The 27,117-nt window shown below is 44.7% G+C and overlaps 1 protein-coding gene across 3 annotated transcripts in view; it reads right to left on the reverse strand.

The window, feature by feature from the left end:
- Positions 1 to 254: 254 nt before the first annotated feature.
- The window catches only part of XIAP (X-linked inhibitor of apoptosis), a 77,427-nt gene continuing 50,564 nt past the window's right edge, over positions 255 to 27,117 (reverse strand). For 2 of the 3 annotated variants that reach the window (XM_082262552.1, XM_082262553.1), the window contains exons 5-7: positions 13,239 to 13,266; positions 11,069 to 11,257; positions 255 to 599 (exon numbers count right to left, since the gene is read on the reverse strand). In XM_082262552.1, coding sequence (XP_082118678.1) covers positions 406 to 599; positions 11,069 to 11,257; positions 13,239 to 13,266 — 411 coding nt within the window. In that variant the 3' untranslated portion in view covers positions 255 to 405. The remainder of the gene's footprint in view (positions 600 to 11,068; positions 11,258 to 13,238; positions 13,267 to 27,117) is intronic. The other variant, XM_082262554.1, reaches the window with a different exon arrangement.

Consider the following 27,117-nt stretch of genomic DNA (forward strand, 5'->3'; position numbering starts at 1 on the left):
CTGTCATACAGGAGCCTGTAGATGTACTTTAACTGCAAAGTGACAAAAAAGTATCAATGGCCAACTCAGCCAAACACAAAGGGTGTTTAATCACCTACAAACAAATTCAAGTGTGGTAAGAAGATGGCAGCTGAATACAACATTTTGCACACATAAATGCCCCATGAGAATTCCATCAAACAATTTGATACAAGAAAACATTGTTCTAACAGAATTAGAAGATATATGACTAAAATTAGTAGGACAACTGATACTGATCAGTTACATTAGTGGATTTAATATTACATTTCCGTATTTCTACAGCATTAGCATGTACGCGCTGGATGCTTGACCAGTGCTGACATAATCTCAGTAAAACAAGGCATTTTAAAAGAATTAACTTATGAATACAACAATCACACTTTTTTAAGCCATAAAAATCTTCTGCCGCCTTTGTATTATAGTACAACAAATGGGACATTTATCAAGAACTTCAGCACAGTCTGAGCACACAACAAGGTGGCCACAGGGAATGAACACCATAGACACAGGCTTGTCCATACACACTTTGCAGATTTTTTCCTCCTCTAGCTTCCTGAGCTTTTCTTCAATGCTGTTCTCTGTAAAGTAGAAAAATACCAATATTACTGAATAGGGAGAATTAAATATCAGACTAATATACTATAGAAGGACAAACAATTTAGGTGACAGACACTATATATACTGTAATTATTACTGTAACAACAAAAACCACTGTTAGCACAGCCCTAAACATGTGTTTCAATATATTAGCAGCCTAGTCTCACTAGACAGCTTTGTTAGTTGTACTTTATAAGCATTTCATAACCAAGCTGCTCATTTCTCTTATTTCCATCTCAACCACCAATTGAGAGAGATGCGAGCCATCTTTGACGAACAGTTCTTTACAGCTGACAAAGCACTTTTTGGTTTTGTGATGAGTTTCAGGTTAAACAACCTTTAACGAAATACTAACATGGAGTTCTGTCGGTTCTACCATTGAAACACTTGTCAACAGATTAAGTACACCAGTTAAAGAAACCATATGGTCACAAGCATTGGAACCCTGCTGGATAGAGAAACCTCAAATATCAACATAATGTTAAAGAAATGCTTTTGCTGGGTTAAAAGGTTTGAAACACCTTTTACTTAATTGTCCACTCATGTTCCTCCAATTTTTGCTCTTTTCCAATGCAATGGCCTCTTCAGAACTAACGTTGGTTGCCTGGAACTGGGCTGTGCCCTGTGGTTCATCCCAACACCTATGTCACTGAACGGCACAGTAGTGATTTAGGGTTCAGCAGAAGAAACCACTACAGGAGATGCAAGCATCCAACACTCCTGGAAGAGTTGTATAGATTCTTACAGCAAACCATGGTTTTTGAGCACAATAAAAATTGGAGAAACAGATGGTGAGCCAGGAAAGTATCAACCCTCTTATTTTGTAGGTCCTGCTTTCTAATGTTAAGCTCAGCTACAGGGTCACTTTAAGGGGAACCTATTAAAGGAAAAGAAAAAGCTCCCCAAAGAGGGGGTGGGGGGAATGTAGAACAGAAAAGAAGCCAAGACCAAAGCTCCCCATAAACCCATAGATTTATTTTGCTCAGTCTGCAGCATAGATGGATGAATCTCCTGATGTAGCTACTGTGTTCTGACAGTGAATGACGCCTGAATACCTCCATCTGACTGCATGCAGGTACTGTTCGGTCAACAATTTTCAACTTAGCTCCTTCGATTTTCCAATTGAATGATATTGGGTGGAATGATACCAGCAGGTCTACCCATTGATTAGGTTTGTTTAGTGTACAACTAGCTTAAGATCACAGGATAAGAGTAGGTAGGGAACATTTATGCCTCAATGTAGATATTGATATTTGGAAGCAGTGTTCAGGTAAAAAAAAAAAGCCCTAAAGGACTCTGGATTAGTGCCTGATGGGTATAGATCAGATAGTTAGAATTGCAAAGGCACACCCAAGGTCAACATTATGGAAAAAAAGGATGGATGATGAGATAATGAGCAAAACTTAATTCTGAACTGAAAACTGAATTCCAGGTATAGCAATTTTTATATAACTATATTATTTCAGCTTGGACCATTGTAAATATGTATGTGCCATACTTGTGGGATCCCAGTGGAAGCTGGAAATCATTGTAGTAAGCACCACTACTCCCTACTACAGTGATTGCCACTGGCTTCCGGGTCCTGTGCCGAGCGGCTGCTCTGCTGCTTACTGAACACAGGAGGTCATCTGCTTGATACGGGTGCCAATTTTTTCATTGAATGCAAAGTAATTTCTAAATGGATGAGGTGGAAGTTGGGACATTACTGCCCTGCCTCTTTACCTCATCCAATTAGAGAAAGATTTGCATTCACTGAGAAAATGCAAGTGTTCCCTGAATAGGGCCAATGCTGAGCAAGCAACCTCTTTGTCTTTACAAAGCAGTAGGGCACTCGGAAGCTAGTGGAAATCACTGTAGTAGCAGTGTCTACTACAGTGATTTCTAGTTTCCACGGGAATCCCGCAGGTATTAAATTTACATACTTACATTAGTTCAAACTGGACCAACATAACTATGTAAAAATTGCAATACTTAGAATAAAATAGGTAAGATGGTTTAACTAAACATTCTTCAGGTATTGTGTTAAAAGTAGCAAACGATAAACACAAAACCCCAAGGAAATTTACTAAAGCAATAATAGGAGGGGAAATGTAAATATACATTTTTTTTTTATTTCATTATAGAAACCATGACGACTAAATTTACAACTGTTTTTTATGTAGACTTCATCAATTTAAAAAAATAAATAAATATATATATATATATATATATATATATATATATATATATATATATATATATATATATATATATAGCTAAAAGTATTATAGCTAGGTGTTTAAATTAGCTTAATTTCAATTTAGATGTTATCCATACGTCACATCCCATGTTTATTTCCTACCTACTACTGCTTTAGTAAACATCCGTACTTAAAGAAATGGTGGTTAGGTTACACACAGAATACATCACCCAAGTGGAAAACAAAGTTTTATTTATCTTGTCAGCATTATCTATGCTTTTTTTCACTATCACCAACCTCAGGCGGTTTCTAAATCCATGCACTGTTAAAGAGCAACTCCACTTTTGTTGAGAAAAAAAAACATTCCTCTCTGTGTGATCTATGTACATTGAATATAGTGCAGCGCTAAATTAAAAATAAACACAATGAATAAACTAATTAAATTCATAAGATATGCATAAAAAATACATATAAGCCAATAAAACTGGAAAAAAATGTCCATGGGACAAATAGACAACGGAGTCTAAATCATTGATCCATAGGAAGAAAAACGCCACCGATGGAAAGAGAGATGAATAATGTAGATAAAGGGTGACCAAGATATTCCTATTTCACACCCAAAGTGAGTATCAAAATCTGCTTACCAGATTTCAGTGACGGCTAAATTATAAGTGGTCTAATCAGGCCCAGGGAAGTAGCTCTCCCTCAAGCCTTGTACCCTGTGTCCACTCAGAAGACTTGATCCACTCTCAAAAGACAAAAGTCAAAAAGTGCTACTGTAGTGCAGTAGATAAAATAAATGATTGCACTTACAAGATACAGTATCAATTCCTGCTCGTGTGATTGGCTCACTGATTTCCTCAGAAGTCTACACCAAGATAAAAATCAGATTTCAAGCATCCCTTGCAACAAAAATGTCATCTTTGGTGAGACACTCCCAATAGAAAATCATGTCTAAAGGGATGCAGACCCTGTCATTTTCCTGGCTAGAAACCTGCAGGTGCAGCAGCTGACTGCTAAATTATTCTAAAGAAATCCCTGTGTGTTTATCTGTGTCCATGTGGTAAGTAAATCTAATGGGAGTGGTTTCTTAATTATCATTCAGCTGCTGCATCTGCAATTTTCTAAAGAGGAAAATTGCAGGGTCTGCATCCTTTTAGAAGTGATTTCCTATTGGGAGTATCTCACCAAAGATTACATTTTTGTTGCAGGGGATGCCAGAACTCTGACTTGTATCTTAGTGCAGACTTCTGAGAAAATCAGTGAGCCAATCACATGAGCAGGAAATTATGTTTCTGGGGAGCGTTCTGTACACATTCTGTGTACAGAACATCTCCAGGTAGCCATATTGTATTGCATTTACGGAAAAGTACAGAGCTGCAGATTGAAAAGGAGAGGTAATTTTTATTAACATTCAAATACAATATGACTTGCGTCACAATTGTATGTGCTATGCTATTTTTTTTTGCTATTTTTTTTTCTCCCCACAAAAGTGGAGTTACCCTTTAAGTACCCCATTATGAGTCTTAACCACTTGCCGACCGCCGCACGACTATCTACGTCGGCGGTCAGCCCCTCACAGGCAAACTAACGTAGGGCTACGTTGCTTGCTTGTGAGGGTCTAGGGAGCGAGCGCGCGCCCCCCGGGGCGCGCTCCCGCTCCCGCGTGGTCACGGACCCCCCCGCGCGTGTGACCAGCGGACCCGATGTCCGCCGGTCACTCGGCGATCGGCGGGGGAGAGGGAGAATGTCAGGCAGCTTGTGTAAACAAACTGCCTGTCATTCTCTTCGCTGCAAAGACACTGATAAAACGGATCTGGTATGTAGATCCGTTGATCAGTGTCTTTACAGCTAGAGCCACAGCCAATCACAGTAGAAACCACGCCCCTAGGGACACACACAGCCCCTCCCTTCCAAATAAAGTTAACCCCTTCACTACCAGTGTATTTTTACAGTAACAGTGCATATATATAGCACTGATTACTGTAGAAATGTCACTGGTAACCCCAAAAGTGTCAAAAATGTCAGTCAAGGGTCCGATCTGTCCGCCGCAATGTCGCAGTACCGCAAAAAAAATCGCAGATCGCCGCCATTACGCGTTAAAAAAAAAAACAACAAAAATGACAAAAATCTTTCCCTTTGTTAGTAAACGCGATAACTTTTGCGCAAACCAATCAAAATACGCTTTTTGCGATTTTTTTTACCAAACATAGGTAGCATAAAATAAATTGGCCGAAAATTTTTAAAAATTTTGATTTTTACATTTTTTTTGGGGGAATTTCATATAAAAAAATGTGAAAAATATTGCTATTTTTGCAAAATTGACGCTCTTTTTTTGTTTATAGCGCGTGATCAAAAAATCGCACAGGTGATCAAATACCACCAAAAGAAAGCTCTGTTTGTGGGAAAAAAAGGACGTCAAATTCGTTTAGGTACAGCGTCGCACGACCGCGCAATTGTGCGTTAAATTCACGCAGTGCCGAATCGCAAAATACCCCCTGGTCGGAATGGGGGTAAAATCTTCCGGGGCTTAAGTGGTTAAGTCAGGTCAGGACAGCAAAAGGAAAAAGTGTCTTAATCACCAATAGTAAGCAATCTAATATAACAAGACAAAAATAGGGGATAGCATCTATCCATTAGTTATTAGATATTTTTATTCTTAGACAATTTTGATACATAAAGCACAACATGTCTTTAAAAAATATATATCAGTCATGTAACACTTTGTGTTAAAGTAATATTAAATTTTTTTTAATTTTTAGAAAAAACATGTTATACTTGCCGGCTCTGTGCAATGGTTTTGCACAGAGCAGGTCCGATTCTCCTCTTCTCGGTTCCCCTGCCGGTACTCCTGGTTCCTCCCCCTCGCTGAGTGCCCCCATAGCAAGCCGCTTTCTATGGGGCACTAGTGTATGCCCACTCCCGAGCCTTGTTGTGTGTTCATAAGACACACAGAGCGGGGCTCAGCCCATACCCTTCTCCGTCGTCAAAGGCTCTGCCTAACAGCAGCGGGAGCCCATGGATGAACCAATGAGGAGCGAGAGAGCCTCAGCTCTCATGTACATCGTTGGATTGGGCTCAGATATGTATTTAGAGGAGTCTGCAGGGGGATCATAATGCATAGAGTGAAGTAAGGTAAAAAAAAAAAAAAATAAAAACCTTCTGCCTTGTAACAACCACTTGTTACCACTTACAACCAAAAGCATTTAACCCGTATCATTAATAAGAGACTACAATGTTTGTTCAGTGAAAATATGTTCTAATTTACTATATGTTATGATTTTCAAGATGTTTACATGCTTTCGGTTTAACATTTTATTATTTTAATGAATGCAAAGCTTCCTCTGATTAACTCAGAGATCGTGACATCATCTGCCCGCATGTCCACCTAAGCCAATCAGAAAAAGCTTTCAGACCCTAGGCATCAAGACAACCCTACATCTATGTAGAAAAAGAAAGTGTTCCCCCACAAAAAGAGGGCTGCCAACTCAAGCTCCCCTCACAGAGGTAATAGGAATAAGGAAGGCAATCTTGTAAGAAAATGTTAATGGAATACTGCTAATAATATATTCAAAAGGTGGTTTTTGAAGAGCGGATAGAACCCCAAGGTTGATATCCAACAGTGTCACCAATAGAGGCAAAGGTGTAACTAGGTGAGCTATGCCCTGTACAGAGGCCTTTACCAAAGAATGAAGGCAAGCGGTCTTTGAAAGAGAACTGCTAGAGCCAATGTCTGACCACTGACAGTACTCAAGACCAAATGTTGATCCAGTCAGACTGGAGAAAGTGTCCCCTGGAGTATTTCCTGGGATGACATTTTCTCACTTCCTAATATGAGAAGTACACTTTCCAGGTGCGATGGTAGACCTTGTGAAAGGTGAATTTCCTAGCTTTGAGGAGCATAGGAACAACAGGGTCGGATATGCCCATATCCTTTAGGACCTGGGCTTCAACAGCTATCCCTTCAAAACCAGCGACCGCGAGGTCAGGGTGGTAAACTAGTGCTTGGGACAAAACAGTTGGACATCTGGAAGAACCCACAGAAAGTCTGTCTGGAGCCAGGTGAGGTCCAAGTACATCTACCTGGGCCAGTTTAGTGCAATTAGTATCATTTGAACACCCTTCTTGTTTCTGTGGCGCAGGTGAAGAAGAGGTGTGAGCAGAGGAAAGACACAGAAGAGGCTAAACTGATTCCTATAAATCACCAGGTCATACACTGTAAAAACCTGATCATCCCTGGACCTGGAGACAAACTTGCTTAGTTTGTTGCTGAATCTGGAAAAACAGGAAGTCCTTGTCTGGCATTCCATACCTCCATACCTGTGGGAAAGGCTCCGAAATATCTTCAGATGGAGAAACCATTCCTTCAAGGCAAGATGCCGTAGAATGAGCCCTAACAATTTCTGTCTGAGATATGTAAGGTGAACAGAGTTGGAACATGAAATTCCACCCAAGACAGGATCAGAGACTTCACGTTCCTCCCTGATGATATATGATAGGATTTTGATATATGCCACAGCTGTGTGTGTCTGACTAAACCTGGAATAGATGACATTGCAGTGGAGAGTTCCAGCATTGAAGTGACAACAGCATTGCTTGAAGATCCAGTATGTGGACTGGGGAAATATTTTTTCATGTCCAGGACTCCTGATAGGCTGGTACCGTCAAAAGAATCTTCTAAACCAGTGGAAAGAAGAATTTCCCTGACTCCAGCGCTGGATTAGGAAGCCCCCAGCCCAGAGACAACCTGCTAAACCTGGGTATCAAGCACATTGGTAGGTCTAGAGATTAACTTTTGTCCTATGCAGCCAGAATGCAGAGTTTCAATAGTCTGGAGTGGGATTAAGTGTATAGGACTGCATTAAAAAGGCCACAATTAAACCCAGCACTCTTAAGCAAAATCAGAGATGGATCGCCCCTGGACTGCAGAATACGAGAAGCAGAGAGTTAGGGATTTGGCCTGTGGAAAAAAAAAAAACTCTGGACTGATAAGTATCTAGAAGGAGCTCTAGAGGCTCCAAGCAAGGAGTTGCTTCCAGCGCTGACTACTGAAGGTTCAAGAGTCAACTGAACCTTCTTTGTAGTGTCTGAACAGTCTTTTGGACATTAACCATCTGGGGTTAGCACCTTACTGACAACTTGAGGTGCAGTGGACAAATCAAAGGGAAGGACAACACAACAAACTGGTAGCATTGATAAGATGAAAAAATGGTGACATACAAGTAGGCAGGCATCCTTGAGGCCCACAGATGTCAGGAAGCCTCTGGGATAGAGGAAAGCAATGGCTGACACCAGCTGCATTCCATGCAGAATTTCTGCAATTGAAGCAAGGCGTTGGGCTCGGAGTGCCTTTAGATTTGGAATGAGCCATATGCCCCCTATCATTTTGGAAATAAACCATGAACAGGTTTATGTAGAAACCTTGAAACCTTTCCTTTTCATAAACAATGGCCCCTTAAGAGAGGAGTTGTGACAGTGCACTGTGGGGGTCTGTTAGTCTTTGAGGAAAGGTTGGCAGGATTGATAACATGAAGCTCAGCGGAGGTAGAGACTAAAGTTATAGCTTTTACCCTCAGGTTTCCACATCTTTTACCCAGGCATCCAAAAAGACCTTTGGTACAAGTGGGTGTCAGGGCCAACAGACCCTGACCAACCCCCCCCCCCCCCCCCCCAGCACGTTTGGAAGGTTTTGAGGGTCAAGGCTTTTTGCAATTAAATCAAGCCTTGACCTTGGCTGTCTGGGAAAAATAAAAAAAACTCTAGCTTCAGAGGTAAGAGGTTTTTCCTGCTCAATTCTCAAATTTCTTTTGCTGGGAAAAAAAGAAAAATAAAGAGTACTCTTTACTCCTCCTCCTACAAATATGCACAGACAGGAGACTCATTCTGGAAATTAATGTGAACAACAATTGTTGGAAAAGCAAAGGGTTAGGTAGGATTAACTCAGGTGCAATAGTCATATTCTTGGTCCACATCCCCAAGGTTGACAGGTTGCAAAGCAGGACCTCTCAGGAAGAACAAGGCCTAGGACATGGTTCAAATCTCTTGTCTACTGGGTCCTTTAAAAGTCATTTAAAAAGGAGAAAAAAAAAAAGCCCTGTAAAGAGAAAGGCATAATGAGCTAGTATTCATCGCATACCAGCTCATTATGAAGTACTTACCTTAAAACGAAGCCCCCGACGTGCCGCCCTCTCAGCGACAGGACGGCCGACGTGTCCGGCCGTCCTGGTTTGCATCCTCCGGCCATCTGATTGGCCGAAGGCGCGATTACATCACTCCCACGCGTGCGCGCGGGAGCCGCCGTTCACGGCACTGGGCTCTGAAGGAACGGCACGGGTGGCCGTTCCTTCAGAGCGCATGCGCCGATGACGTCATCGGCAGTATGCACTGTAAATATCTCCTAAACGTGCATGTTTAGGAGATATTTATAGCACCTATAGGTGAGCCTTAATATAGACTTACCTATAGGTAAAAGTTGGTGAAGTGGGTTTACAACCTCTTTAAACACTCGAATGACCTCAACAGGAAAGGACAATGTTTTGTTTAGGTAAGAAATAGGTCCACAATGGCAATCACCTACTTCTCAATAAATGCCTCCTAAATAGGATATTGCTCAGAAAAAGCTTGGGAGGGGAAAATAGCCTGTCAACCAGTCGCCTTTAAATAAGGATGCATTAAATAGGATACATCCTATTTAATAGGTCACATACAAAACAGTCTTTGCCCTTCCAGTGAGCATGCTTCCAAGGGACTCCTAAGGGACAGGATTATGCCAGCAGGTGTATCAGGGTTCTGGACCTGTAAAGTGCTCTGTAAAGTGCTCTGCAACTAACTCACAAAACAAAAAGTGCCTGGAGGGGGAGCATGCTACAAGCAGAGCCCAGCACCCAAAAATCAAAAACAGGCAATCCTTACATCTTCATCGTGGAGGGGTCCAGGTATTATGCCTACAAAATACAGAGAGCTGCCAGTCCACACAGTAGTTTAGGAGCGGAGTGCTTTTTTGGCACATCAACAGGTATAAACACAGTGTTTAAAGAGATAAAGCCTGGGAAAATGTGTATTTTTTTTTTTTTTTTGCCTTCACATGCACAGACTTTTCTGTTAGATTTTAGATATGCACATTAAACAGTAGCTAAACAGTAAATAATCCTACCAGTATTTGTAGATATTTTTTAAAAAATTCTATGTATAATATGTAAATTTATATTTTCAAGTGGGCACCCATAAAGGTTTAATATATACACATTCAGCTTTGCAGGGCTACATAATGGCTGCACTTTACTACTCTTTCTCACAATGCAAGTTTATGAAGCGGTCGACACAATGAAAATATGCTTCATGTGTAGTGGATATCTCATCTCAACAGTAAGGGAGCCTATTGATAGCACTAAACCTCTAAAAACTCCATCTAGTTGTTAACCTACAAAACCCTACTTTAATAACAAAATTATTAAACAGCAAGCATGTAAAAATGTGCACATCAAAAAATCACTTTAGGCCACTAAAGTAGTTAACAGCAGCCATGTGTTTGCTAAAAATACACTATTGTTTTTTATTCAGTTACAATGACAAATGCATAAATAAATCACAAAACTCTTCAGTTCTGAAATGCTCCTGAAACCCCTGCATATACAGTATCTCACAAAAGTGAGTACACCCCTCACATTGCCAGTGGTTTAGACAGTAATGACTGTGTGTTGAGTTATTTTGGAAGGGACAGTAAATTTACACTGTTAGGCCCCGTTCACACTGGGGAGATCCGACTTCCTGGGGCGACCTCACAGGTCGCGGCGCACTGCTCGCACCGCGACCTCGGAGCGGCCGGCACGGACTTCATAACATTGAAGTCTATGCAGGTCGCTCCGGGTCGCCCCAAAGAAGCTCCAGACCCTTTTTCTAAGTCGGAGCCACTTGTGTCGCTCCTATTAGAACGGGTCCATAGCTTCTCTATGCCAGGCGACCTACGGCGACCTGTCAGGCAACCAGGTCGCCCCAGTGTGAACGGGGGCTTGTACACTCACTACTTTACATTGTAGCAAAGTGTCATTTCTACAGTGTTGTCACATGAAAAGATATAATAAAATATTTACAAAAATGTGAGGGGTGTACTCACTTTTGTGAGATACTATACATGTATTTTCAAAGATTTTGGGATTCCCATTCTTTTGGTACAGTTAACGCAGTTTTGTAACAGTGCAATTATGCGAATACAAAGAAAAGATCCCATATAGTACCCAGAAGATCAATTTCATGAAATCCCTTTCCCCTTACCAATGTCTCTGGGCGTCACACTCCCATTTTCAGTCTGAGAATTTAATAAATCAGATACCAAAACCTCCATTAATGTGTAATTTGTTCCTGTGTTTTTTATTTTCTTTAGCATGAGTTTCTTAATTTCTTCAAGATGAAATCCCATTTGCTGGGCATTAACCACCAAAGGGTTCTTCATTAATTCACTGTCTAGGGAAAGATGCATTTGTGTTAATTGACAGACCCACAGATGAGAAAAAGCCATGCAACACTCACAGCCACAGAGAATTGATTCTGTATTAATGCAGGATAGCTCAGAAGCCCATCTTTCTACTGTTTGGATTTTCTAACATTGGTTATGTTTGTTTAATTTCAGCCAAAAACAGAATGCTTTTTCTGTAACTGTTTGTACAATTAAAAACGGAACTATAGGCAGATATAAAAAGCACACTATAATATATAAGGAAATTATATATTCCTGTAAAATTGGAAATATTTTTGCATGCAACATAAACATGCCCCAAAAATGTATGTCAGCCTCTGGCAACCCCTGGGAGCCAATGGGGCTCTGCTGCATGCACATGTGCTGACAGGACAAGAGAGATGAGCGGATGATTAAAAAAAAAGGGTTGCTGCTCCTTCCTTGTACAATCAGTAATAGGGAAGTAGCACACATCATCCAGGCTGTTCTGTCTGGCAGGTGTGTATAAATCATAGAAGTGGCTAGATAGAAATACGGTTAATATTAGCAGTTTGCCTACAGTTTAGCTTTTTAATATAGTAAAATAAATATGGTACAAACAGTACAAGAAAAATATGCATACAGGGAGAGAGGAAGGAGTGCATGCAAGGCAGAAAACAGGATAAAATGCAGAATTAGAAAGGTCTGCTTCAGGCATTCAAATAAAGTGATCATTAGGGAATGATACTTTTTTTAGAAAAAAACAGGCCCCTGAGATGAATAGCAAATACAGTGCCTTGCGAAAGTATTCGGCCCCCTTGAACTTTGTGACCTTTTGCCACATTTCAGGCTTCAAACATAAAGATATAAAACTGTAATTTTTTTGAAGAATCAACAACAAGTGGGACACCATCATGAAGTGGAACGAAATTTATTGGATATTTCAAACTTTGTTAACAAATAAATAACTGAAAAATTGGGCGTGCAAAATTATTCAGCCCCTTTACTTTCAGTGCAGCAAACTCTCTCCAGAAGTTCAGTGAGGATCTCTGAATGATCCAATGTTGACCTAAATGATAAATAGAATCCACCTGTGTGTAATCAAGTCTCCGTATAAATGCACCTGCACTGTGATAGTCTCAGAGGTCCGTTTAAAGCGCAGAGAGCATCATGAAGAACAAGGAACACACCAGGCAGATCCGAGATACTGTTGTGGAGAAGTTTAAAGCCGGATTTGGATACAAAAAAAATCCCAAGATTTAAACATCACAAGGAGCACTGTGCAAGCGATAATATTGAAATGGAAGGAGTATCAGACCACTGCAAATCTACGAAGACCTGGCCGCCCCTCTAAACTTTCAGCTCATACAAGGAGAAGACTGATCAGATTTGCAGCCAAGAGGCCCATGATCACTCTGGATGAACTGCAGAGATCTACAGCTGAGGTGGGAGACTCTGTCCATAGGACAACAATCAGTCGTATACTGCACAAATCTGGCCTTTATGGAAGAGTGGCGCCAGATAGCATAAAAAGAAGGGAGGAAAGGTTTCACTTGACATACACTTTAATGCAGCATTGAACAGAAAGCCCCTTGTCAAGAATACATTTTCCTGGCTTTTCAAAAAGCAATATAGCTCTACTAAAACAATTTCTAAAAGTAAGCATGATGCTGACCTTCTACAGGTCAAAGATTTGTATATCCTGAGTGCAGCTCACTTCTCTTTTTGTTTATCTACTATATCCTAATACATCTTCCTTTTGACTCCTTATGAATCGGTTATAATGTGTATGTGTTATAGAAAACAGTGATTGATAAAGTATAGATAAAATTAGACACAAATTAATACAACATACAGCTCATACCATAAATGCTGACTGTACTGTGAGCTAATATAAGAATTATAGCTGGCTCTATCTAAAACTATAATTGTCTATTAATATTTTGATCCTAAAGAAGTGAATTGTACAATTCATATTCTATTAAATAATAATAAACAAATCTGGCTTACCTTCAGGGAGTGGTATGTCAACACTTTGCTAAAAGAAGAAAAAAAAAAAAAAATCAAAACAATAAAATTGCGTACAGTGCCATCACCACCTTGTATTGGGATGGGAAAAGTATGCAGGACAGTTCACAAGACAATAACAAACAATACAAATGTTGAGATTAACATTTTTTCTGGGTTTTGTGTACCCCCCCCCCCCCCCAACATGGACATTTGACATTAGGAATTGGTCATGTTGAAACATATTCCAGTTCTGCCAACATTAGGCTATGCGGGCAAAGGGAAAACATCTTCCCTCCTCACACAGTAACAGGATAACTTTGATACATACTGTCATGTGAAAAATTAAGTATGCCACAACTGTTGACTTTAACAGATTTGGACAGGTAAACATCATATCATTGTAAACCGTACCCACAGATAAAGGTTATACTCTTGAACAAATTACATAGATTAGGGCTAGCCATAGGTTGTATCATTTTACTTTAGATTTAGGGCCGGTTCACACTTGTGCGATGCGGGAAGGCTGCAAATTCGCAGCCTGTTCCCGCATCGCATCCGCACAAGAGGCAGTTCACACTGCCATATGCGATACACAGGGGGTGTCAATTAAATGTTAACGACACCCCCAGTTTGATCGCATATCGCAGTGCGATCTGACAGTTCGCACAGGATCGGATCGCACAAGTGTGAACCACTGTGCGATCCGATCCTGATGCGGCTGAAAAAAAGGGTCCTGTGCGTCTTTTGTGCGGGTGCAGTGCGAATTTCAGCTATACAAAGTGTATGGCTGAATTTGCATCCGCACAGGAGTTCGCATGTAATGAAGGAGCAGTGCGCTCCGATATTACATGCGATCAGCGCACCTGCTGTAGTGTGAACCGGCACACAAAGTGTATGGCTGAATTCGCATCCGCACAGGAGATCGCATGTAATGAAGGAGCAGTGCGCTCCAATATTACATGCGATCAGCGCACCCGCAGTAGTGTGAACCGGCCCTTACCAAAACCATATAATAGGATGTCAAACCTAAACACTTTCAATTTGTATGCAATCAGGCAGTCCCCTGCACTACATATTTGAAGGTAAATCTAAAGGAAGTTGTATAATGTATGGCCAACTTTAACATGTTGCATTCATTGAAAATGTTAAACCTACAAAGATGTAGAGATGTCATGTGTTAAATTTAGGTACATCACTAGGTAGTAACACCACTTCAAATGCAGGAATGAAGAATCTCTTTAGGCTAGGTTTATACCTGCGCATGTGCTTTAAAGGCATTTTTTTTTGCAGTGTGTTTTTTTGCCCGATTTTGTTATTTATTTGTTTTTTAGGAAAAGGAGACTGGTTGTTAAACACAAAACCCTACCAAAACGCATGTACATGCATTCGTCATGCATTTTTGGTGCGCTTCCATTGAACTTCATGGACACAAAAAAATGGACCTTACTGCATGAAAAAAGTCTCTGCACCCAAAAAAGCACTGCAGGAAACCTCATAGATGTGAACAGGACACATAGGAAACTATATTGAATTGATTGTTGTGCATTCCTATGCTTCTGAAAATATACTAAAAACGCACAGGTGTGAACCTAACCTAAAGAGTATGCCAGTAGAATCTGTACTACTTAAACCTCTGAAATTTAGGGTCTGGTGTTTTCCTTAATACTGAGTGTGGTGTCATTATGCCAGAATCAAAAAAGATCTCTAAGGCCATTGGAGGTTGTGGGTGCCTAGGAGTCAAGCAAGGGATTAGTCCAGAACTGGCCAGCCCAGCAAATTTAGCTAAAAAACAAACTGTCTGATCATCTCTCGCTGCTTTAACCACAGACCAAACCCTTCATCCTGCCCGCAGGCTTCAATTTTTGGAGCTGAAGCATTTTGTTGCTCAGCTCGACAAAAATGTGATTTTTTGACCTACCGTAAAATCCATTTCTCTGATGTTAATTGACAGACACAACTCCTGATCTTCTTAACCTTTGGGTTATACTGCCCCCTAAAGGAGTAAAACACTAGGCAAAAAGTCTGGCTATGCCTATGGGCAGTCCTAGTGGGTATACTCCCTCTCTCTGCTATAGGTACTCAATTTTGTTACAAGCAGTGTCAGAAGAATTACAATTCTACAGAGGGGTGGGTGCGGTGTCCATCAATGAACATCAGAGAAAACTGAATTTTTGTAAAATCTTACCTGTAAAATTCCTTTCTCTGAGTCCTCCGACAGTCGCCGCCATCTTCATATACGTCACAATGGGGTATTAGACTTTGCTCCGTAGGAGTAGCTAGGCAACAGAATATGTCAATATTAAAGCTTTTAACATATCCCCACCCCAGGGGGTGGTCCCCTCAGTCTATACCCTCCTGCTTCCTGTTTCCTACTTCAGTTTCAGTGGAATAGCAGTACGATAGCAGTAATAAGAGTACCTAAACCCCAAAAGAGGGGCGGGGGCGGCGACTGTCGGAGGACTCAGAGAAAGGAATTTTACAGGTAAGATTTTACAAAAATTCAGTTTTCTCTTACGTCCTCCGACAGTCGCCGCCATCTTCATATTCGTCACAATGGGGACGTCCCAAAGCAGTGCAAACATGAGGGGTGGGAAACGCAGCCGCGCCTAAAGGCAACGCAGTCTTCACATCAAAGAAAGTAACCTTACCAAAGGAAGGAAACCAGCTGGGCAACATGAGAAAAAACTTGCTCAATGGGAGCAATAACCCAGGAAAAAAACAAATAACCCAGGGATAAAAAGAAATCCCAAACAGCCCAAAGGTCCAAAACAAGGGACCCTAAGGAACCGCCGCACTAAGAACCTTGCGGCCAAAGGAAGCATCTGCCGATGCTTGAACATCCACTCCGTAGAACAGAGTGAAGGTGTGCACGGTCGACCAAGTCGCCGCCTTACACACCCGGGCCACAGAAGCCCCATGACGACAGGCCCAAGACGTACTCAGAGATCTGGTAAAGTGCGCCTTCACAGGCATAGGGGAAACTTTTCCCTGCAAAGCATAGGCCTGTTCAATGGCCTGTCTGAACCAATTGGCGACGGCAGAAGCCGACGCCGCTACGCCCTTCCGAGGACCCCCGGAAGGACAAACAAGAATCCGACTTGCGAAAAGATTCAGACGATTTTAGGTAAATCCTAATCGCCCGAACAACATCCAAGGAGAGCAACTCCACCTCCATCGGATGTTTAGACTTCGCGCAAGGCGAAGGCAAGACAATGTCCTCATTGAGGTGAAATTCCGAAACCCTCTTCGGAAAAAAAGAAGGGTTAGGTCGCAAGACCACCTGAACCAAGTGAGTGACCAGGTACGGACATTTGCAGGACAAGCTGCCAGCTCCGACACTCTGCGAGCCGAAGTGATCGCCACCAAAAAAGGTGACCTTCTTGGACAACATAGACAACGAGATCTACCTGATCCGTTCAAAAGGACCATGCTGTAACACGGACAGAACAAGATTCCAGTCCCAAGGAGGCAGAGGCACCCTCCTAGGAGGGACCAGATGCCCCTGAACAAAAGTGCCAACCAAGGAGTTAGATGCCATAGGACGTTGAAAGAGAACGGCCATCGCAGACACCCGACCATTGATCGTAGCCAGCGCCAAACGCTGGCAACACCCTTTCGAAGGAAGGACAACACCCTAGACACCGAGTACGGGCGAGGTGAAAACCCCCTGGACTCACACCAGGCAAAATAGGCCTCCCAAGTACGGTAATAGACCTTCCCCGAGGAAAATTTCCTCGCGTCGATCAAAGTGTGAATGACCTCAGGGGAGAGACCCCTATCCCTCAGGACCTCGGTTTCAACAGCCAGGCCGTCAAAGCCAGCGACTGTAAACAAGGATGGAATATCAGCCCTTGAGACCGGAGATCTTCTCGAAGAGGCAGACGCCACGGGGCGTCGACCGCCAAATGCACGAGGTCTGCGCACCAGGACCGGTGAGGCCAGTCCGGTGCCACAAGAATCACTGTGTTCTGGTTCCGAGTTCAACCCGCGAAGGAACCTGGACAGCTATTGAAACGGTGAAAACGCATACATCAGTCGGTACTGATGCCACGGAGCTACCAACGCATCTGACGCGTCTGCTCGAGGATCGCGCGGCCTTGCCACGTATCTTTTCACCTTGCTGTTCAGACGAGACGCGAACAGGTCCACCTCCGGAAGACCCCGCTTCGCGCACCACATCTAGAAGACATCCGGGTGGAAGGACCATTCCCCCTGGTCCAGGGACTGGCGGCTTCAGATAATCCGCCTGCCAGTTCTCCACCCCCGGAACGTGAACCGCCGATATCGCCGGGACGTGTGTCTCGGCCCAAGACAGAATGTCGGCCACTTCCCGAGCCGCTCGGGCTCTCTTGGTGCCCCCTTGGCGATTGACGTAAGCCACCGCCGTGGCATTGTCCGTCTGCACCCGAACCGGACAGCCCTGCAGCCCGTCCGGCCAACGTTGAAGGCAGAGATTCATCGCACGCAATTCCAGAATGTTGATCGGAAGGGAGGAGACCTCCCCCGACCAAGTTCCCAGGGCGGACAGAACGCCCAGAACACCACCCCAGCCCGACAGGCTGGCATCCGTGGTGACCACCGTCCATGAGAGAGGACGAAAAGACTTGCCCCCCGACACCGCCGGGGACTGGAGCCACCACAGAAGATCCCTTCTGGTGCGATGGCCCAACGAAATCTGGAGAACCAGAGATTGCGGTCGCCCGTCCCACCTGGACAGGATCTCCGCTTGGAGACCCCGCTTGTGAAACTGGGCGAAGGGAATCGCCTCGAAAGCCGAGACCATCAATCCCAGACATCTCATGCGCGTCCGGAGTGACGAGCACGGAACGTCCCTGAGGGACCTGACGTCTTCCTGAAGAGTCCTGAGTTCGTCGTCCGGTAGGAAGATCTTCCCCTGGACCGAGTCCAGAATCATTCCCAGGTAGGGAAGACGAATCGACGGACACAGCGTCGACTTTGGAAAATTTATCGTCCAACCAAACTCCTGTAGAGTCAGCATCGTGATGGACAGGTCCTCCTCCAGACCCTGGCTGGTCGCAGACCGAACCAGAAAATCTTCCAGATACCCCAGGACAGAGATGCCCTGGGCTCTCAACAAAACCAGAAACCGGTGCAAGCACCTTGGCGAAAAACCGTGGAGCCGAAGCGAGACCAAAAGGTAACGCCACGAATAGGCAGAGATCCTCCGCAATGGCGAATCGAAGGTACCTCTGGTGACCCTCGAAAAACGGGATGTGAAGGCACGCATCCTTCAAGTCGATGGAAGCCATGAATTCCCCCGGAACCAGGGCAGCCACCACCAACCGCAGGGATTCCATGCGGAACTTGCGAACCCGCACAAAGCGGTTCAGAGTCTGTAAGTCCAGAATTGGACGTACCCTGCCCTCCTTCCTGGGCACAGTGAACAGATTGGAAGAGAACCCCCAAAATCTGTCCCGATGAGGCACCGGAACCGCCTGAGGGAAAAAATCTGCTCTCCGGCCGAGAGAGAAAACTCGATCTTGTAGCCAGAACGAACGATTTCCTGAACCCACCTGTCCCCAACACGGGCCAACCAGGGTTGAAGAAAAACCGAGCAAGCGTCCCCCCACCCCAGAACTGGGTGAGGGCGCCCCTGCAGGGCGCATTGTTATGGGCAGCGGGTCTGGACTGGCTGGACTTCTGTTTACCTGACCACGGCTTCTTTTGGGAGCCTTGACCTTTTAACGGCTTGCCCTTATAGTGCGACCGAAAGGCACGAAAGGACCCCTGAGAGGGCCTAAAAGAAACATGCTTCTTACCATGAGCAACCTTAGCCTTGTGGGATTGGGGCAAGAGTGTGCTCTTACCACCCGTGATCCCCTTTAACAGTGTATCCAAGGATTCTCCAAAAAGGCGAGATCCATCATAGGGCAGATTGGCTAAGGTCTTGCGTGAAGAGTGGGCCACAGACCAACACTGCAACCAAACCAGGCGGCGAGACAATACCGCCACACTTCCAAGACCGCATCACACAAATACAGGACACCCTGATGGATTTGATCCACCATATCCAATGTCGCCGGTGAGGCCGAATCAGCCACCAGGACGCGTCTAAGCACCTGCGTCCAACTCGCGACAGCCTGGGCTGCCAGAAGAGAAGCAAATAGAGCTTTTCGCATAGAACCCATAATAGAATAAGCATGACGGGCAAGAGACTCCAGCCTCCCGTCCGTGGCATCCCGGAACACCGGGGTATCTTCTGCAGGAATCGCAGTGGACTTATTCGAAACCGCTACCGCGTGATCCACCGGAGGCGGTACACACCACCGCTCATCAGAAGCGGGCGTGAAAGGATAACGCAGCTGAACCTACTTGGCACAGCAAAAGGCTTGCGTATAGTGCGCCATTGTTCCCAACAGCGCGCTGAAAACATCAGTGCAGGGAAAGACCTGCGATGTCTGGCGTCTTTTCTGTGTCCCCCAAGCTGCCAGGGCAGCAGGAGGACATGGTTCATCCTGCAAACGCAGAGAATGTTTAAAAGAAGCAACCAAGTCATCCATGAGTGCAAGCTCTTCAGACGAGCCAGGGGGAGAATTATCAACCCCTTTAACCTCAGCCTCCACCTCGGACCCCACAAGATCCAGGGAGGAACGAGACCCCGATAAGGAGACCCCAGCCATAGTAGCCCCAGCACCATCACCCTCTGAACCAGAGGAAATTGAAAACTCTGGGCCGTTTTGTGGACTGAGAAGCCATAAGCATTTTCACCTGAGCAGCAAGGTTAGCCCCAACCTCAGCCAAATCCCCCCCTGGGGGGGAAAACAGCAGTCCCTTGGCCTCCCACCAAGTGGCAGGAGATTTGCTTCCCTGAGAATCCATTGCCCCCAAACAATATGCTGGAGAATAAAGGGTTAACTGCCCCTTTAACAAGCGCGGCGAGCGCAGCCCACTGCACTCACACACTAGCACAAGAAGACCCCCACAGGGATAAAAGCTCAACTCAGGCAAGGATATAGGGATAGAGAGGATAAAAAACCTGGATAGACCACTGCTGTTGCTGCTGCCTCGATCGGTGCGCCCAGGGAAAAGGAATGATGCGACTCAGGGCGCTCCATCAAAGCCTATGGAAGGCTACAAGAAAATGGCCGCCTGCAGTGTTAACATGCGGCCGGAGCGAGCGCAGCCAAAATGGCGCCGTTTGGCGCCGAAAACGCAGCTCCTCCACCTCAGTGAAGTGAAAAAAACACACCACATTATAGTAAAACATAGCGGACCGCCGTAGCGGTCGCTGTAATGTGCCCCAAACACGATATAATCATGCCCCACAGCACACAGCCTTTCACACATTCACAGTCTGACACAAATAGTGCAGCACAGCCCCCCCTCCTTGCAGCCCACAGCATGCAGCCAGAGAGATAGGGAACTTAACAGTGTGAACACAGGCAGGGTTACACAGTCCCAGACTGACACCCCCCCAAACAGACAGGTCCCCACACAGATACACTTACCTCCTAGATGGCGTGGGGAACCCGCACAGGCGAACAAGCCACTGCACATGTGACAGGGAGAGTCGCATCCAGGACGCAGAAAAAACTGGGGTTAAGAAACCGCACAGCGTCCAGTGAGGTAGCCACCTCACCATAGCATCCCTGCACCGAACAGGGATGGGTCGTTCATTGTGTCAGGAGCGTTACCTGACTGAACGCTCGATGGCAGGCTGGGAAGCCACTGACCCACAACCTGCGACCAGGGGGATCAGCCCGAGACCCAGCCCGCACGAATCCTCTTAATCAGAAGAACTAACTAATGCTGACAAAAATAACAGCTAAGTAAAGTAAAGAGAAAAAACTCAAACAAAAATCAAAAAAGAATAGAGAAAGGCTGAGACAAAATGCCCCAGCATAGAGACATCCAGCTACTCCTGACAAGCTAGACATTGAAACTGAAGTAGGAAACAGGAGGGTATAGACTGAGGGGACCACCCCCTGGGGTGGGGATATGTTAAAAGCTTTAATATTGACATATTCTGTTGCCTAGCTACTCCTACGGAGCAAAGTCTAATACCCCATTGTGACGAATATGAAGATGGCGGCGACTGTCGGAGGACGTAAGAGAAATGAATTTTCTCTTTCGTTCATTGACGGACACCGCTCCTGATCTTCTTAGCCATTGGGACGTCCCAAAGCAGTGTTAAACATGAGGAGTGGGAGCAATGAAAAATTAATTCCCAAGGCTAACTATAGCCAACTAAGTAAACAGGAGCTCAACCAAAACAACTGGAGCTCACCTAAAAAAAACAATACACCCTCAAGGAGGACCAGGTCCTCTAAACAGCAGCCTGCAAAACCTTGCAGCCAAAAGGAAGCATACGCAGATGCCAACACATCAACTTTATAGAACTTTGTGAAAGTGTGCACAGACGACCAGGTGACCGCCTTGCAAACCTGCGTCACTGACGCCTAATGACAGAAGGTCCAGGATGCACTGTATGCCCAAGTAGAGTGCGCCTTAACAGGGAAAGGAGGAACCTGACGCCTGATGGAATGGGCCTGGATCACTGTCTGTCTGATCCATCTGGAAATGGTCGCAGAGGAAGCGGACAACCCTTTCTGAGGCCCATCTGTGAGCACAAACAGTGAGTGAGTCTGACTTCCTAAAATACTCCGTTAGCTGCCAGGTACCCCCTAATTGCCCGGACCACACCCAAGACATGCAAGGCAATTTCCTTTGAATGTTTTTGCCTGGGACACAGGGAAGGCAACACAATGTCTTCATTCATATGAAAACCAGAGACAACCATTGGAAGGAAAGACGGACAGGGACGAAGAACCACCTTATCTCTGTGAACCACAGGATAATGCCACCGATTCCAACACCCTGTGCGCATAGGGGATAGCCACCAAGGTGGCCACCTTCTGGGACAGCGTAAGCAGGGGAATCTCCCGAAGATTCTCAAAAGGAGGCTTCTGGGGGACTGGGAGCACCAAAATGAGGTCCCAATGCAACGGAGACCGCACTGGAGGGGTCAAGTGCCTAACTAGATGAAGAACATATGCACCAGGAAGTATGTGGCCAAGGACTGTTGAAAGAAGACTGCGAAGGCCGACACCTGATCGTTGATAGTACTCAAAGCCAGTTACTGCTCAACCCCCTGTTAAAGGAAGGTCAAGATCCAAGCCAATGAGAAAGAGCAAGGATGAACCCCATGGGACTCACACCACGCAATGTACAACTTCCACGTACGATGGTAGATCTTCCTAGAAGTAGATTTCCTAGTTTTTAACCATGTTGGAATCAGCGACGCAGACAAACCACTATCCATCAGCACCTGGCGTTCAACAGCCAAGCTGTCAAAGCCAGCAACTGTAAAGCAGGATGGTAGATTGGTCCTTGAGACAGCAGATCCTCCCTGAGAGGAAGCTTCCAAGGAACATCGGCGGCCAGCCGCACCAGATGACGTAGCGAGGCCAGCCCGGAGCCACTAAGATGGCCAAAATCCCTTCTGCCTCAATCCTGTGTAGAAGTCTTTGTAGACGCTTGACAGGAGGGAAGGCGTAAATCAGACGATACTGACCCCATGGGGCCACCTACACATCTGCGGCGTCCGCCAGAGGATCCCGTGACTGAGCCATGAACCTCCGCACCTTTCTGTTGAGCCGAGAAGCCAACAGATCCACCTCAGGGATGCCCCACCGGAGACACAACTGATGAAACACCTCCGGATATAGGGACCACTCCCCTTGGTCCAATGCCTGCCGACTAAGGTAATCCGCCTGCCAGTTTTCCACACCGGGAATGTGTACGGTGGAGAGGGCTTGAAACAAACCATTCTGCCCACCTCCAGAGCTTCCAGGACACTTCTTGTGCCCCCCCCTGGTGATTGACATAAGCCACAGCCGTGGCATTGTCAGATTGAATGTGCACTGGACATGCCTGAAGACTATCTGTCCAATGTTCCAGACACAATCTGATTGCTCGGAGTTCCAAGACATTGATCAATAGTCTTTGCCCAGCCGAAGTGCTGGAGAACGAAGTCAGCATATTAGGGACTCCTTCGTTCCCCAGCTCAGCCGGATCTGACTGTCCAGAAACTGCGGAGTCCTGTCCCATTTTGAAATTTTTGAAAGTCAATTTTTGTGTGCTGTATGTACTTTTCACATGACCATAGAATCTTCATACAAGTTTCCCTTTGCTGAAAGTGGAAGTAGAGACAAAACCTTACTAACTCTAAACCTACTCCCACCCACATTCTAAGCCTAATCTATCTAGCCCTGTAAAAAAAAGATCACTACACGGACCGATCTGGTCCAGTCTCAAACAGCGCCCTCTGAGTGCAGAAGAAAGCCAACAATGGCTGAGAAATGCCTGGGAAGTGAAGTCACCCCTAGACTTACTGTGGGGCTTCCGTTGTCGACTGCCTCTCCTACAAATTGACGCCGCTGTTAACAGCTCAGTTTGGGACCGGACTGGAGTGGTCGCAAAAAAGGTAAGTATATCGATCTTTTTTTTATAGGGCTAGCTAGATTAGAATGTTTGTGGGAGTAGGTTTAAAATTTAAATTTAGTTAGGTTTCGCTTTTACTTCCACTTTAACTACTTCCTTACCAGGCCATAGACAAAGGACGCCGGCAGGAACACTCCGCCGATCCAGGCGGGCGTCATATAATGTCCGTCCGTTCCCGCTGCTCTCCTGCCCCCCCCCTCCCCGGGGGCGCGCAGTGCGGCGATCGGGGATGCGGCGTGTCCGTCGGGACACAGCCCAACCCCGATCGGTGTAAAGAGCCATTACAAAAATGGCTCTTTACCATGTGACCGGCTGTGTCCAATCACAGCCGGCCACATCCACTTCCCTCGTGCACGCAGCTTGTGCGTGCCCCGAGGGGCGCACAGATCGGCGATCGGGGATGAAGAGTGTAACTCTGACACAGTCCATCCCTGATCAGGGTAAAGAGCCAATGAAATTAGTGTTTTTTTTTTTTTTTAAAGTAGTAGTTATGCACCTACCAGTCTATACACCTTCTTGGTGTATACATGTCAGTCATACTTCCCTATACGACTCCCACCACAATGCAAGTTATATTTGCCATGGAAGCCTTAAGTCTTTAGGCATTGTATGTTACTGTGAGGGAACTTGATTTGCTGATGCTAATTAATGCTGTCTTTTAACCCATTGTTTTAACACGTATAATATATTACTGTTGACGGTTATCATGTCATACTATATTGTCTTGTTACAAACCTTAAATAACTAGAGTTCAGGTCTAGGGGGTCAGAGAAACAGCAGCCAGTGATGTCCTCATATCCCCTACACTCCAGTATTGGACTATAACTTGGTTTCCTCACATCCAATACACGGCTATGGCCTTTGCACTGGACTTGATGACATCAGAGCAGAGCTTGTCTAATTTGCTTTAAATCTTGGAACCAGCTAAAAAGGTCCGTTTTTTTTCCACAACTGAATTTTTTTCCCGAAGGTAAACGTATCCATTCACCCTTTCGCTGCCAGAGCCATTTTTGCCCATGTTTAAAAAATCATTTTAAGTCTAAAGATTGCGTAAAAATCCCCAAAACATTATATCTTTTCTGAAATCAGACACCCTAGAGAATAAAATAAGAGGTAGTTCTAATTTATGTCACACAATATTACCGCAAAGGTAATTTCAGTAAAATACACATTAACATTAATTTTAGGGTGCACAAAAACGCAATTAATTACCCAATTTTTCTGTAAAATATAAAAGCTGCGGTTGCATTGAATAAATAGAACCCCAAGTCAAACCCTTAATTTGCACGTGCCTGTGAAATGGTGATGAACTTCTGTACCCTATCTTTTCATAGGTGACGCTTTAAAAGCCCCCTATAGGTTATCGATTTAGTGTTACAGACAAGGTCTTGTGCTAGAACTATTGCTCTCATTCTTGCGTGAGCAGCAATGCAATCAAGGTTTTTTAGGCATAGATGCCTGAATGCGTGCTTTTACGTTTGTACTTGTTTTTATGCGAAAGTGGCCTCCATTTTTTTGTGCCGGGGGGGGGGGGGTTTATATGTGCTTGAGTGTACCATTTTTTATTTCAATTAACTTTTTTTTTTCATCATATAGGGGACAAAAAGTCCCCCTATGTGATGATTTTTGGTGACAGATTCTCTTTAACGAGACATGCAGGATCTAAAGGACCCTGCATGTCTCCCCTGTGCTCCACTGAAATTAATGCAATGCACTGCATTACATTTTTTTCCAGCCTTGATGGCCAGGGAAACTGTCAACAGGGACCCAGAGGTAAAGTCATACATGCCACTTCCAGGTCAGCAACACGAAGGTGAGAAGAGCGGGCACCTAACTCCCCTCTACCCAGCAGCACCTGCTATGCTGGTCCCAGGCCTGCAGATGGGCAAGCGTAGCCCGAGATACATAGTGGGGGGCGCGGGAGAGGTGTGTGGAACCATTTGGGGAGCAGCCCAGGCGCCAGGACACAATTTCTTGTTGCCATGGAGACATGGTGCCTGAGATTGGTTGAGCCCTGCATCACAGGACCATAGGGCAGGAGAGGCTGCAGGGACCGGTCTTAGAGCCTTGGAGGTAGCCTGTGGGAGCTGAGGATTTGGTATAAAAAGCTGTTCTTTTGCAGCCCCTTAGATCTAAACGAAAATTTGGAGTGTGGGGAAAGCCCAACTGCACTGGAGATTTTTCCTACCCTTGGAGTTCAGGTTTAAAAACGGTCTATCCAGAATTTAAAAGGGAGAAGTTTTTTGGTTTGTTCCACATGCTTTTTTCTTGTGTATCAACCTTAATTAAAAGCAGAACTGGATACAGTGGCAAGAGCAGTAAAAATGTAGGAAATATTTTCCTAGTTCCTAACTGCATATATTTTATATTTTGAAGTGCAGACTTTGGAAAACACATAGTTTCCTACAATAGGCATGGTTTCATACAAATAACTGAAACAAATCATACTTATCTATACATATCTGGACATCAAAGAACACAGACTGATAATCCCACAACAACCAACATATTTACTCTACTACCTACTGAAGGTAGTCATGCTTTCCAGTGCAGGCTTTCCCCTTATAAAGACACTGCAAATATAGGAAGGAGACCCCACCCCTTAAAACACAGAGATAGAAACTCAGTGTGTGTCAGCTTGCTGTACCCACCCATACCTGAATAATCTTTTCTGAAGGACTAGATTCTGCTTTTATTCTTCTACTGTGTGACAGTCAACTATAGAACGGCTAACATATAACCGCTAAATTCTTTAACAAGAGAAGTACTATTATGTAATGCAGCCGTGTGAGTATAAGACAAACTTTGCAACAAACTTCTGAAACATCAACACACGTCATACTTATGACTAAGTAAAGACTATAAATGCACTCTAGATTAGTAGATTTCTAGTAGAGTGTCAGTCCACCCATACTTTAAGCCTGCCATACCTGTCAGCACCACTCGGCTCAACAAAAGATAACGAATAAAAGAATCGGCTGCATCCATTGAGCTACAGTCATTGTTTGAGTTTTCTGACAGTCGCTGGTGGCCATTGGCTGCATGTGCTGAATAAATGCTAGTTTTTCAGCAGAAACCGGTCATCAGAACAGAGAGCAGTACACACATACTGCAATTCAGGTGGTTCCTGCTAACCAGGACGAAATTGATTAAGTGTATACCCAGGCTTAGCCTGCTGGGCTGAAGTGCCTGCTGGCTTCAGCACCAATGTTACCAGCTCTGCTCTCTAAGCCTTGGAATCACTCTCTCTGCTATGACAGAGGTGTTCTCATCCTTCCTGTTACAGACTCAATAACATAAAATACACAAATGATTTAATAGGGAGGTAAAACTCCTTAGTAGGTGTGAAGATCACGGAAGGCAAGTGCAGAAATCTCATGACTTTGAGTCCTTGAGAAAGGTAAGAAACTGCAGA

The sequence above is a fragment of the Pelophylax lessonae genome (assembly GCF_965119305.1).
Source record: "Pelophylax lessonae genome assembly, chromosome: 7".
NCBI lineage: Eukaryota > Metazoa > Chordata > Amphibia > Anura > Ranidae > Pelophylax > Pelophylax lessonae.